Source organism: Podarcis bocagei (genome assembly GCF_964188305.1).
Source record: "Podarcis bocagei genome assembly, chromosome: 5".
NCBI classification, from domain to species: domain Eukaryota; kingdom Metazoa; phylum Chordata; class Lepidosauria; order Squamata; family Lacertidae; genus Podarcis; species Podarcis bocagei.
This window is the reverse complement of record NC_138129.1, coordinates 9,041,110-9,055,659: the sequence shown is the minus strand read 5'-3', so window position 1 is coordinate 9,055,659 and position 14,550 is coordinate 9,041,110. Positions and strand designations below refer to the sequence as shown.

Genomic DNA, 14,550 nt, shown 5'->3' with positions numbered 1-14,550 from the left:
GTTAAAATATAGATTTCCAGAATCTGTTAAATAGCAATTGCATGATGTAGGGTGGCTTGGTGTGTTCACAAAGCTACATCTTGAAAGACCTACATTGGCTCCCAGTACGTTTCCGAGCACAATTCAAAGTGTTGCTGCTGACCTTTAAAGCCCTTAACGACCTTGGTCCAGTATACCTGAAGGAGCGTCTCCACCCCAATCGTTCCACCCAGACACTGAGGTCCAGCGCCGAGGGCCTTCTGGTGGTTCCCTCGCTGCGAGAAGCCAAGTTACAGGGAACGAGGCAGAGGGCCTTCTCGGTAGTGGCGCCCTCCCTGTGGAATGCCCTCCCACCAGATGTCAAAGAGAACAACAACTACCAGACTTTTCGAAGACATCTGAAGGCAGCCCTGTTTAGGGAAGCTTTTAATGTTTGATGTATTACAGTATTTTAATATTTTTTTGGAAGCAGCCCAGAATGGCAGGGGAAGCCCAACCAGATGGGTGGGGTATAAATATATTATTATTATTATTATTATTATTATTATTATTATTATTATTATTATTATTATTATTATTATCACCCTCTGCCCAAAATATATCTTATGATGACTGGTTGTGTGAACCAGACATAAAGAGCAAATAGTAGCAGTAGTAATGATTACTACTACTACTACTAATAATAATAATTGCATAAAGCATTTCACAGTTTTCAAAACATACATACACTACCAAACATACATTATCTCAACAATTCCCCCAACTGCCCAGTAAGGAAAGTCAATATGATGACCAGCACATTATACAAGGGAGAGGTCAGAGACGCAGCAATAGTGTCTGCCCTGATGCCAGCTTGGGGTTTAATGGAAAGGGTGAGATGTAAATGGGGATTTACTGATTCAGAGTCCATCCTCTCAGCTGCCACCATGCTGTACTACCATCAGGGTCCCCACAGGAATTGTTGGGTTGGGGAGCAAAATTTGTGCATGTCAAATGATGTCCTATTGATCGAAAGATTGCGATGGAATCTTAATGACCTCGTAGTGTTGCACATTATGTCTGCATGCTGTGCAAGTTAATTATTCAGTCTGCTTGAAATGTCTGTCTGGTCTCTCGTCTGGAAAAAATACCACTTCCCGTTCATAATTATAACAGCCAAACCCAAGCCTAGCTGCAAAGTCCCAACCACCATTCCCTTCTTAGTTGACCGTGTGCCTATTTTCATCTAACTCTTTGAACTTTTGTGCATGTAAGGTAAAGGAAAAGGGACCCCTGACCATTAGAAGCATAGAATCATAGAGTTGGAATAGACCACAATGGCCATCGAGTCCAACCCCCTGCCAAGCAGGAAACACCATCAGAGCACTCCTGACATATGGTTGTCAAGCCTCTGCTTAAAGACCTCCAAAGAAGGAGACTCCACCACACTCCTTGGCAGCAAATTCCACTGTCAAACAGCTCTTACTGTCAGGAAGTTCTTCCTAACGTTTAAGTGGAATCTTCTTTCCTGTAGTTTGGATCCATTGCTCCGTGTCCGCTTCTCTGGAGCAGCAGAAAACAACCCTTCTCCCTCCTCTATATGACCTTTTATATATTTGAACATGGCTATCATATCACCCCTTAACCTCCTCTTCCCCAGGCTAAACATGCCCAGCTCCCTTAGCCGTTCCTCATAAGGCATCGTTTCCAGGCCTTTGACCATTTTGCTTGCCCTCCTCTGGACACGTTCCAGTTCGTCAGTGTCCTTCTTGAACTGTGGTGCCCAGAACTGGACACAGTACTCCAGGTGAGGTCTGACCAGAGCAGAATACAGTGGCACTATTACTTCCCTTGATCTAGATGCTATACTCAGTGGCGTAGCGTGGGTTGTCAGCACCCGGGGCAAGGCAAGTAATTTGCGCCCCCTAACCCGTGGATTTTAGCACTCGAGTGCGAGCGCCCCCCCATGTTGCGCCCGGCCCCCCTGCACCCCCCACGCTACGCCACTGGGGCTGGGGGCGAGCGAAGGAGCCAAGGACCCCCCCAAAGGCTCAGCAGGAATTTATTAAATTTATTATTTGCGGAGCCCCCACGGGCCGAAGCAGCCGAAGCCCCCTCCCCTCGGGCGCCTCCCCGCCCCCTCCTCTCCTCGGGCTGTAGGTGGAGCTCCAGATCCGGGCTTGGCGAGCGCCTCTCCTCCTCCCGGCCGGGTCCGGGGGCTTCCAGCCGGGCTCCGTCCTCGCCCCCCCCCCCGCGGCTGAGACTTGCGCTGAGAGCCGGAGCCAGCGGTGCCCCCTCCAGGCGTCGGTGGCGGTGTCTGCGCTGCTGCAGCGGCTGCTCCTCCTGCGAGCAGTGAGCGGAGCGCAGCCGCAGCGGCGGCGGGGGGCGTGCGCGCGCTAGGGCGCAAGGCTGGCGGTGGCGGCGGGGAGCCCTGCGGAGGAAGGAACTTGTCCCTTCCCTCTGGACTCGCGCCCCCCCAGATGTTGCGCCCAGTGCGGCCGGCACCCCTGGCACCCCCCACGCTACGCCACTGGCTATACTCCTATTGATGCAGCCCAGAATTGCACTAATTGCATTAGGTCCAGTCGTGGCCGACTCTGGGGTTGCAGCGTTCATCTCGCTTTATTGGCCAAGGGGGCCGGCGTACAGCTTCCAGGTCATGTGGCCAGCATGACTAAGCCACTTCTGGCGAACCAGAGCAGTGCACGGAAATGGTGTTTACCTTCCCACTGGAGCGATACCTATTTATCTACTTGCACTTTGAGGTCCTTTCGACTACTAGGTTGGCAGGAGCAGGGACTGAGCAATGGGAGCTCACCCCGTCGCGGGAATTCGAACCACCAACCTTCTGATTGGCAAGTCCTAGGCTCTGTGGTTTAACCCACAGTGCCACCTGCGTCCCTTTTGTGCATATAACTTAGCACAAAACCATTGCACGCTACATTTGGAGAAACCTGATCCTCCATTTCTGCCAAGTTCTCTGTTCTGCCTTCAGATACCCAGAGAAATAATGTGATGCATCCCTGATACCATCCCCCCCACCTAGAAAAAGCATACAGTGGTACCTTGGGTTAAGAACTTAATTCATTCTGGAGTCCGTTCTTAACCTGAAACAGTTCTTAACCTGAAGCACCACTTTAACTAATGGGGCCTCCCGCTGCCGCCGCGCAATTTCTGTTCTCACCCTGAAGCAAAGTTCTTAACCCGAGGTACTATTTCTGGGTTAGCGGAGTCTGTAACCTAAAGCGTCTGTAACCCGAGGTACCACTGTAGAACCGTGAGAACATCCCTGCTGGACCAGGCCAAATCATCATCTCGCCCAGTATCCTGTCTCCATAGTGGCTAACCAGATGCCCTTGGGAATCTTGAAAGCCGGACCTGAGGTCAACAGCACTCTCCCCATTTGTGATGGCCAGCAAGTGGTACGCACCAGCATACTGCCTGTGACACTGGAGGCAGAACATAGCCATCATGACTGCTAGCCACTGATAGTCTCATTGTCCATGAATTTGTCTACAGTGGATGCTCGGGTTGTGAACGTAATCCATGTGGGATGCACGTTCGCAACCCGCAGCATTCACAACATTAACATTCACCCTTTATCAGCCATGTCAATCTGCAGACAGACAGCTACATTGCAAAGAGTGTTTTATTTCTAACTATGCAGACAGAAAAGAAATATACATTCTCTCTCTGTGAAAGCAGAGAGCAACTGAAAAGCAAAGGAACAGGAAACCAGTAAACATCACACCCGTCTCCCGCCTTCCATGAGACTTCCAACAGCCTGGAATGTCTGGAATGTAAACAGGGTCTTGTGACTCAAAGCACTGCACAGTGGCAACACACAGAAATCTAACAAAAACATGTCTCATCTGTATCAGTCTCTGCAGCCACAGCAGGCACTGCTACCTTCCAACAGCTTGACCTCACCCCTCTGCTGGCTCCTGAGACAGACAAATGCCAACAACATGATGATGATGATGATGATGATGATGATGATGACTCTACCTACAGGAAGGGCTAATCCTCCAGGTGCCAGCCTGTAGCAAATGTATCCTCTGATATGGTCATCAGAATTGACCGCTCACCTACAGTGAAGGAAAGGAGACTATCTAATAGAACGAGCATGGATCAGGGCCCATCTCAATTTCTCAGAAGCCTTCTGTTCTCGTCATCTTCTCCTGCTGCACCTCTCGTGTGAGTGCACCACTCCTACCTCTCCTCATTTTCTCTGTACCGAGAAACCACCCCACCCCACGTAAAAGCAATCTAATCCTCGTGTTGTGGCTTTCGCATTACATCTGTGCATTGAAGCAACCTGGCAGAGTTGGAAGGGAGGGCGGGGAGGCGGGAATCTGTACTTTTCGCAAATGTAACATGGTTTCCCCTTGATGAGTTCTGTCTGGGGAGATGATGGCTGGAAAGACGCGTGGCTTCTATGTGGAGCAGATTTAATAATTTATTTCAAGTTGAAGGCAGAACCTCTCTTTTCTGCAGGGGGGGGGGAGTTCTTTCCACACTTTCAGTTCTGTTCTGCTACCTTCCCCTGTTCCACTGTGGGTTTGAGCAGAAAATCCAGTCATCAAATAACATTAACATCCCTTCTCCTTCTTCTTTGGCAATCACTCGTAGCCGAAACCATAAACATGGTTTTAACAATGAGTCCGTAAGTGACTGTGGAGGCCAATTCTGGACCCACACGTCCTTCCACAGTGTGGACATTGGTTTCCAGGCAGCAGTTTATCAGCAGGAAATCCAGTCATCAAACAACATTAACATCCCTACCTGAATCTAATCCCTTTATTCAGTTCAGATGCTCAGTTTGCTACAGCTTTAAATTTATTGAGTTCCTCCCATCTCTTCCTAGGGTGTTTTCCTCTGCTCTTAAAGTGTGGTATAAATATTCATGTTGGGCAAAAGATTCCTGTATTTCAGGGGATTGGACTAAATGACCCTCGCGGTACCTTCCAGTTCTACAGTTCTATGATTCTAAGAAGTACAAAGTTTGGTGGTTATCTAATTCCCCATCCACACACTCGTCTGAAAAGGGTAGACCAGGTATCTCATAAAGGAATTTGCAGGAGACACCAGGTTCAACCCGCAGCATACAAAAATAAGGAGAGAAGGAATTAAAACATCAAGAACATTGTACTGCTAGATTTCCAGCATTTGCAGCAGGGGTGAGGGATACAGTCAGCCTGCTTTTTGCAAAAGACCTGCTGCACATAGTTGTCAACTTTTACCCTTTTCTTGCGAGGAATCCTACTTGGAATAAGGGAATTTCTCTTAAAAAAAGGAAAACTTTGACAGCTATGCTGCTGGAGTGCTCCCAAATTCACTTGTAGAACTGAATGCAACTCCCAGATGGATTACATCTTTCTCAAGATTTGGTGTGCATTTTCCATGCGCAAAAAGCATGCACCAAAAAATGGGTATTTCGCATAAGCAAAGGGTGCATTTATGTAAGAAGTGTGTGGATTATATAAAAAGCACACACACAATGTGAACAATGAAATGACATGCAATGGGATGGCGCACAGAATGTAATGGCATACAATAGGATGAAACAGACCTATCATTTGCCTGCAAGACTGAAATGAGACAGAATTAGCCACTCGAAACATCCCTGCCACATCAACACGGGGTTGGACTCGATGACCTTTGAGGTCACCCCAGCTTTATGATTCTGTGATCATATTTTCCATGTCAGAGGTTCAGGGAGGGGATGGAGGTGGAGGGAGCAAATGAATGGAAGGAAGTGGCAGCTGCGGCAAACCGCGTTGCTCCAATTTTCTAATATTGGAAGCCATTATTACAAGGTTTGTGGATTTCCTTGCTTTAATCTAATTTAATTTTTTTACGTGTGGGGAAAGCATGGAACTGTGAAGAGCACAATGTGAGCAGGAGTGGGAGAGGAGAAACAGGGGGACGAAGGGAGCTTTCACTTTTCATGATCCAAATGAAAAACGACTGTTCCGGAGAACTTTACATAATTGCTTCCTAGTGTCTCACCACAGGAGGATAAAGGAATTCCTAAAGCAGGTCATTGCCTCCCTTGCATGCTCCCCAGCTGTCTTTTTCTGCTATTAATATCAGACCAGTACACAGAAGCCAGCATTAGAGGTGGTGTTGTCAAAAGCGATCCCCAATGTGCTTCTGGATTTCCACCAGGAGTGGAAAACAACCCTCCGCACCTCCATGGTTTGTACCAGCAAGACAGAATGCAGAAGCGAAAGAGAAGGAAGGGGGAGAGGGGGAAATGAGATGTTTGACAGGCAACCAGTCACACTGTAAGATGAAGGAAGAAAAGAGCAAGTGTGGGCCTGTGGTTGGACTAGGAAGACCCAGATTCAAATCCTGCCTCAGTACAGATGGGTGAATCCATCATTTTCAGTTTCTCCCGGGTTCCCCTTTTTCCATTCTTAAGTTCAATTCTCCACATTTCCGTGCCAGTGTGCAATCTCTCAGTGCTTCAGTGTGGATTTCTCTTGATATCCTTGTGTGTGTGCAATTAAGTACAGTGGTACCTTGGGTTAAGAACTTAATTTGTTCTGGAGGTCCGTTCTTAACCTGAAACTGTTCTTAACCTGAGCTAATGGGGCCTCCTGCTGCTGCTACACTACCACTCAGCAATTTCTGTTCTCATCCTGAAGCAAAGTTCTTAACCCGAGGTACTATTTCTAGGTTAGCGGAGTCTGTAACCTGAAGCATTTGTAACCCGAGGTACCACTGTATAGCACTTTAAAAAATAGGACGGCCTTAGGTTGCCAATCCCTGCTATACAGGGGTATACAGATGTCTTCTAAAGGTTGTAGAGTTAATTATCTCCTTGGCTCAAGGGTCACGTAACTCCATACCCTCCAGCATTTCTCTGATGAAAATAGGGACACCCTAAGGAAAAGCGGGAAATTCCAGGATCAAATCAGAAACTGGGTTGGCTCCTGTAAATCCAGGACTGTTCCTGGAAAATAGGGACACTTGAAGGGTCTGTGCACTCCATTGTCTTTGGGACAGACAGATGCCCACATCTTTCCTGGTCCTTATGCCCTGCTTTCTAATGTTTTCATTACATTGCATTATCTGTGATGTTATAGAACTGTGGCTTTTTGATCTATACATTGCCATGTCCCACCAGAGCATCCCATGTTGCCGTCCTTTATGCTCATGGGTGCTTCTGCTCCTCATGAGAGTGACAGGCTGTATGGCACTCTTGAGAGGGGAAAGTGCTCTTGCTGCATCGATAGCTATTGCAAGAGCAAACTCTTTGCATTGTTGTATTATCTCAGCCTTGGAGTTTTCGGGTCCCCTCGAGAGTGGCCTCAAATCTGTTCCTCGGCGTTAAGTTGGGAATGCTTCCCCCCACTAAACTCATTAATGTGTAGCTCTAATTTCCTCCGTACTCAATATTTGCTGAACAAAGGGTTTCTTTAATTGGAGGATATTGCAATTCGAATGTTAACAGTTGTGCCTCTTTAATGTTTAGCCAGGGGCTAGATGATGGGGGAAAGCTGTATTTGACTAACCTAGTTCTGCTTCGGTTTGTATGCATGCAGGAAGAGCACATTAGCGAACTGATTTTTCTGCCCTCGTGTGGACCCTGCGAGGTATTTTAACAGGAGAACTTCCCCATGGATTGTACCATGAAACTATATTGTCAGATGGCAGTCAAAGAAATAGACTTGTGATCTGCAATCCTTGATTCACTCACCTGGGAGCCACTCCCATTAAAATCAGCTGGGATTGCTTTTCTGAGCAGACTTCTACAGGACTGCACTGCAGCAAACAAATCTGAACCCTCATCCCTCTGGTCTGTCCAGTAATCTATTAAGCTCAGTGCATTGGCTCTAATTATTATTCAATGTGTGTCCCAAGGAGCTCAAGGTGGTGTAGGTGGTTCTCCATCTCCCCATTTCACCTTCATAATAACCCTGCTTGAGAGATGGGGACTGGTCCAACGTCACCCAGGGAGCTTTGTGGCTGAGTGGGGATTTGAACCTTGATCTCCCAGGTCTTTAGTGATGTATGGAAGTGAAAGCTGGACCATAAAGAAGGCTGATCGCCGAAGAATTGATGCTTTTGAATTATGGTGCTGGAGGAGACTCTTGAGAGTCCCATGGACTGCAAGAAGATCAAACCGATCCATTCTGAAGGAAATCAGCCCTGAGTGCTCACTGGAAGGACAGATCCTGAAGCTGAGGCTCCAAGACTTTTCGGGTCACCTCATGAGAAGAGAAGACTCCCTCGAAAAGACCCTGATGTTGGGAAAGATGGAGGGCACAAGGAGAAGGGGACGACAAAGGACGAGTTGGTTGGATAGTGTTCTCGAAGCTACCAGCATGAGTTTGACCAAACTGCGGGAGGCAGTGGAAGACAGAAGTGCCTGGCATGCTCTGGTCCATGGGGTCACGAAGAGTCGGAAACGACTAAATGACTAAACAACAACAACTCCCAGGTCTTAGTCCAGCACACTACAAAGGTAATGGGTTGTGTTTATTAGCTCAGTCCTGCATGTTTACATGGCGATCCTTCAAGCAAGCTCCCTGCAAGACCTCTGCCCTTCAAGCCTTGCAGAAGCCACAAAGGTAGAGGAATAAAAGGAGGGATTTCTAGCCAACCAGTCAGCTGTCCAGCTCACCACTCTAGGGAGATAGAGTCTATGACACTCCAGGTCTGGTAGCCTGCAAAAGGTTTCTGTTGGCTCTAGAAACAGCACCATTTGTTTCTAAGTGTGTATTTATACAAGCCTGTGCAAATGTTATGCAGATCAGTGCCCTCTTTTCTATGATAATGATTATGTGTAAGGAGCCACCCAATTAAAGGTGCCAGAGCCTGAACTCAAGACCTTCTGCGTGCAGGGATATCTTCCACTGAGCTATGGCTCTTCACCAAGTGGATCCTGCCTTGGACCGGTTCCTCCTCCGCGTCCTGCTTCACTGAGATTTCTTGGCAGTGCGTTGTTAATCTGCAGTAAATACCTCAGTATAAATGCCTGCCAAGTCCCCCAGCCATTCCTACAAATGGAATTGTCTTAATAAACCAAAACACAATGACTTTCGCCTGCTGACTCTGCAGTTGTCTGCAAGGAATGGTTTGGCTGCTGTTTCATAAAACAAAAAAACGCTCCCTCCCTGTTGACAGCAATGAGCAATTTCGGCTGGAGCAGAGGGTGTTCTAGGTGGAGAAAGAGTTGGCAGGAGGAGAGAGGGAAGGGGCAAAGAGAGCACAGGGCAAAGGTGGCCCTTTTCGTAATTGAGATCAGCATGTTGGCACAGGGCAGTGCCAGCAGGTGGAAGGGAGGCCATAGGATTGAGGTTGAATCCTGACAAGACAGAAGTACTGTTTTGGGGGGACAGGGAGAGGGCGGGTGTGGGGGACTCCCTGGTCCTGAATGGGGTAACTGTGCCCCTGAAGGACCAGGTGCACAGCCTGGGAGTCATTTTGGACTCACAGCTGTCCATGGAGGCGCAGGTCAGTTCTGTGTCCAGGGCAGCTGTTTATCAGCTCCATCTGGTACACAGGCTGAGACCCTACCTGCCTGCGGACTGTCTCGCCAGAGTGGTGCATGCTCTAGTTATCTCCTGCTTGGACTACTGCAATGCACTCTACGTGGGGCTACCTTTGAAGGTGACCCAGAAACTGCAATTAATCCAGATTGGTGACTGGGAGTGGCTGCCGGGACCACATAACACCAGTCCTGAGAGATCCGCATTGGTTCCAGTATGTTTCCGAGCACAATTCAAAGTGTTGGTGCTGACCTTTAAAGCCCTAAACGGCCTCGGTCCTGTATACCTGAAGGAGCGTCTCCACCCCCATCGTTCAGCCCGGACAATGAGATCCAGCACCGAGGGCCTTCTGGCGGTTCCCTCATTGCAAGAAGTGAGGTTACAGGGAACCAGACAGAGGGCCTTCTCGGTAGTGGCACCCACGCTGTGGAACACCCCCCCCCCTTCAGATGTGAAGGAAATAAGCAGTTATCCTATCTTTAGAAGACATCTAAAGGCAGCCCTCTTCAGGGAAGTTTTTAATATTTAATGCTGTAGTGTTTTTAACATTTGATTGGGAGCCGCCCAGAGTGGCTGGGGAGACTCAGCCAGATGGGCGGGGTATAAATAATATATTATTATTATTATTATTATTATTATTATTATTATTATTATTGGAAGAACTGACCAAAAGTGTATTCCTTTCCCCAGAATAAGCTTCTAACAGTGTTCAGTGAATATGCATTGCGCTGCTATCATAAAAAACAGCCCTGCTGGACCATGCCAGTAGCCCATCTCATCCAGTGACCAACCAGATGCCCACAAGAAGCCTGCAATGGGCAAGAGAAAGAGAAGGAAGGGGGAGAGGAAAAATGGGACATTTGACAGGCACTTGACGCTTGGTCGGCTCCTGTGCGCCGCGCTAAACAGACGTGGAGCTGAGCGGGGACCTCCTTCCGCGATGCTGGCCGACTTCCCATTGGCTGCAGGAAGCTACTGCAGCCAATGGGAAGCTGTGCATGCCTCCTCTGCACCAGAAGGAGACCAGAAATAGTGTTTGTGCATGCTTGGGTGCGCACTCCGGCCCACCGCGGCGTCTGCGGGACCATGAACCGACCCAAGCCACAAAAACTTTGCCAACCCCTGCTGTATAGGGTCTCCGGCTGTTTTTGGACTACAACTCCCATCATTCCCTAGCTAGTAGGACCAGTGATGGGAATTGTAGTCCAAAAACAACTGGAGACCCAAGTTTGGGAAACCTTCGGAAAGACCTTGTTCTCCTTCTGGAATAAAGCTGAAAACTGCTTTATTCCAGCAGACTTTTTGGAATTGACTGCTTTTAAGGAAAAGCCTCTTAATGGTGTGTTGTACTATTTGTCCCCACGCCCCATTCGCCTTCTGCATTTTAATTGATATGCGTTTTCTTTTACATAGTTCAATTACTTTTTGACCATGATGCTTGATATGGTTTCAGCCATGTGTTTTTCATCTCCTTTTGTTTTAATTTCTCTCAGCTGCCTTGAGTTCTGGTTCTGAGAGAAAGGCAGGTTGTTGTTGTTTAGTCGTTTATTGTGTCCAACTCTTCGTGACCCCCTGGACCAGAGCACGCCAGGCACTCCTGTTTTCCACTGCCTCCCGCAGTTTGGTCAAACTCATGCTGGTAGCTTCGAGAACACTGTCCAACCATCTCGTCCTCTGTCGTCCCCTTCTTCTTGTGCCCTCCATCATTCCCAACATCAGGATCTTTTCCAGGGAGTCTTCTCTTCTCATGAGGTGGCGAAAGTATTGGAGTCTCAGCTTCAGGATCTGTCCTTCCAGTGAACACTCAGGACTGATTTCCTTCAGAATGGATAGGTTTGATCTTCTTGTAGTCCATGGGACTCTCAAGAGTCTCCTCCAGAACCATAATTCAAAAGCCTCAATCCTTTGGCAATCAGCCTTCTTTATTGTCCAGCTCTCACTTCCATACATCACTACTGGGAAAACCATAGCTTTAACTATACGGACCTTTGTTGGCAAGGTGATGTCTCTACTTTTTAAGATGCTGTCTAGGTTTGCCATTGCTTTTCTCCCAAGAAGCAGGCGCCTTTTAATTTCGTGGCTGCTGTCACCATCTGCAGTGATCATGGAGCCCAAGAAAGTAAAATCTCTCACTGCCTCCATTTCTTCCTCTTCTGTTTGCCAGGAGGTGATGGGAACAGTGGCCATGATATTTTTTTCTTTTCTTTTTTGATGTTGAGCTTCAGACCATATTTTGTGCTCTCCTCTTTCACCCTCAATAAAAGGTTCTTTAATTCCTCCTCACTTTCTGCCATCAAGGTTGTGTCATCTGCATATCTGAGGTTGTTGATATTTCTTCCGGCAATCTTAATTCCGGCTAGGGATTCATCCAGCCCAGCCTTTCACATGAATAATTCTGCATATAAGTTAAATAAGCAGGGAGACAATATACAGCCTTGTCGTACTCCTTTCCCAATTTTGAAGCAGTCAGTTGTTCCATATCCAGTTCTAACTGTAGCTTCTTGTCCCACATAGAGATTTCTCAGGAGACACATGAGGTGATCAGGCACTCCCATTTCTTTAAGAACTTGCCATAGTTTGCTGTGGTTGACACAGTCAAAGGCTTTTGCATAGTCAATGAAGCAGAATCAATGAAGGCAGGTTATAAAGAAATAAATAATAAAGATGCAATGATGGAAGCCTCATTGGCATAGCTCTCCATTGGCACAGGGCTTTGCCAAGGTCTAGGGCTGGGTTTGTGTGTGCTGCTATTCACTGAGCCTTCGAACTAATCTAACAGAGCTTGCCGAAGAGAAATCCTACCGCATACTAATTCCCCCTTAGGATATTAATTTGGCTTTAGATTCTTCATGAATCTTGACAAGTATATATACTCCCTGGAACAAGCCTCGCCAGTTACTGATTTAATTTGGTTCTCTAGAGAACGACGGTAGAAGCTTTTGACAATAATGAGCCAAGATGAGAGGATAACTGAACAACTATGGGGATGCGTCCCTGGAAGATACAAATCTCAAATCTCAGTTTCACTTCCCCTCGTCTTGATTTCTCCCCGGTGAAAGAAACACGAAAGGCTTCGAGTTGTGTTGTTATGTTTTCTTTATAGTTACGGCCAAACTAGATGTGACCCGGAAGAGCCTGTTGTTGCTGTTGTGACTGGGTGAAGAGGAGTGGTGTGAGGCACCAGCTGGGGAATCCCTGAGGGAACCCCGGGGAAGAAGGCTCAGAGCCAGGGGATTGGTGGTGGGACGATGATGAGTGGCCAGAGGGAGAAGAGGGAGGAGACTGGGAGGAGGAGGGGTTGGAAGCTGAAGAGGTAACAGGGCTTAGTGAGAGAGAAGAGACAGTGGCAGAGAGCAATCCAGACTCATAGGCAAGAGAGGATGAGCGGGGTCAGGAGACAGAGATGAGGCAGGAAGGATTAAAATTTACAGTATGCAATGTGTTGAAAGAAAATGTGATGAAAATGATGTATAGATGGTATATTACACCAGTGAAATTAGCTAAAATGTATAAAATAAGTAATAAATGTTGGAAATGTAAAGAAAAAGAAGGATCTTTTTATCAGATGTGGTGGGAATGTAAGAAAGTGAAAAGCTTCTGGGAAATTATATATAATGAGATGAAAAAGATGTTGAAATATACATTTATTAAAAAAAACCAGAAGAATTTTTACTTGGCATTGTAGAGGAAGATATTGAAAAACAGGATAGTATTTTTTAAAATAAATAAATAAATATTTTATTAAGGATTTTCTTGTTTTACAGAGGTAGGTGTAATGCCTCGTATTTTTTCCCCCATGTAACATTTTTACAAATCCGTTTCATTTGTTGAGGCATTAGGGGGAGAAGAAAAAAGAAAGAAAGAAAAAGAAAGGGGGTGGAGGGAGGGAAGATGGATGGGGCTTAATGTATGTAGAGTTTGATGTCAGCGTTGCTTGTGTTGTTCACTTGTGCAAATTGTTTTTATATGCAGTAACAGCAGCAAGAAAAAAATTCGACGAAAGAAGAATGGCAGATGAAATTAATGGAATATGCAGAATTAGATAAGATGACAGGAAGGATCTGAAACCTGCAGGACCAGAGATTCTCAGAGGACTGGAGTAAATATTTGAACTATCTGAAAAGCAACTGTAATAAGCAGATTACGCTAGTAGGATTGCAAGAAGTTTTGTAAGGAGGATTATGCAAAATATTGCAGAGAAGATTATGAAGAGAGTTATCCGTTAAGGACAATTAAAAGTAATAGAGAAATTAAGAAATGTAGATTAAGTTATAAAGACTGAAAGATCTTCAGATGTGGTTGATGGAAGTCCAAAACATTGTATAAGATAAGAAAGTATGTTATATGATTTTTGGAAATTATATATATATATATATATATATATATATATATATATATATATATGAGAGAGAGAGATGAGGCAGGCTGCTGAAGAATCTAGGGAGTCTCCCCACCCTCTTGAGACCAACTCCACCCCATCCCCCATCCTCCAATGAGAGGCAAGACGAAGGAACCTTAGGCTGATGGGAAAGGAACTGGGGTAGAGCTTTAGAGAGATGTGGGAAGGCAAGGACCTTCATTCCCCACAACTGCCTCATTGGGGCAAGACCTACTGGGAAGGGTTGCTGTGACCACCAGGGCCGAGCTGCTTTCTTTCTTTGAATAAAAAAGTTAACTTCACGGATATCAGGTGCTTTATGGTTTTCTTGCTGACCTACGCCTGACTCCAGCTCCTGACAGGTTGTGGTTTTACCAAACTTCTGAGATATTCTGTTCCCTGTGGGGCAGTTGTCCACCCAAAGCTGACCTCCTTGAACCACCCTTTTCCTCACAAGAGGAAATACATAGGAATCCTGTATCTTTCTCCACAGGTGGAAAAGAAGTTGGGGGAAGGAGTATGGTTGTGAGAAGATAAAACTGTTTTGAATTTGTTTCTTCCATTGCGCCCAATTCTGTCCGCTGGCCGACCATACTTAAGCAATCTATGGGCAAAGAGATTGTGTTTGAAAGGGAAGAAGAAGAAGAAAAATTGGTTCTCATGGCTGAGATGTAAGGCTTTTGTAGTGCTTACCAGTAGTGGCTGGTGTCC

The 14,550-nt window shown here is 46.5% G+C and overlaps 1 protein-coding gene across 3 annotated transcripts in view; it reads right to left on the bottom strand.

Moving 5' to 3' along the window:
* The window catches only part of CHRNA4 (cholinergic receptor nicotinic alpha 4 subunit), an 84,444-nt gene that overhangs the window by 25,593 nt on the left and 44,301 nt on the right, over window positions 1–14,550 (bottom strand). The window contains exon 1 of one of the 3 annotated variants that reach the window (XM_081196215.1): window positions 3,199–3,302. The exons of the other annotated variants lie outside the window; for them this stretch is intronic. Coding sequence (XP_081052341.1) covers window positions 3,199–3,272 — 74 coding nt within the window. The 5' untranslated portion in view covers window positions 3,273–3,302. Of the gene's footprint in view, window positions 1–3,198; window positions 3,303–14,550 lie in introns of those variants that run through there. 3 annotated transcript variants of the gene reach the window in all.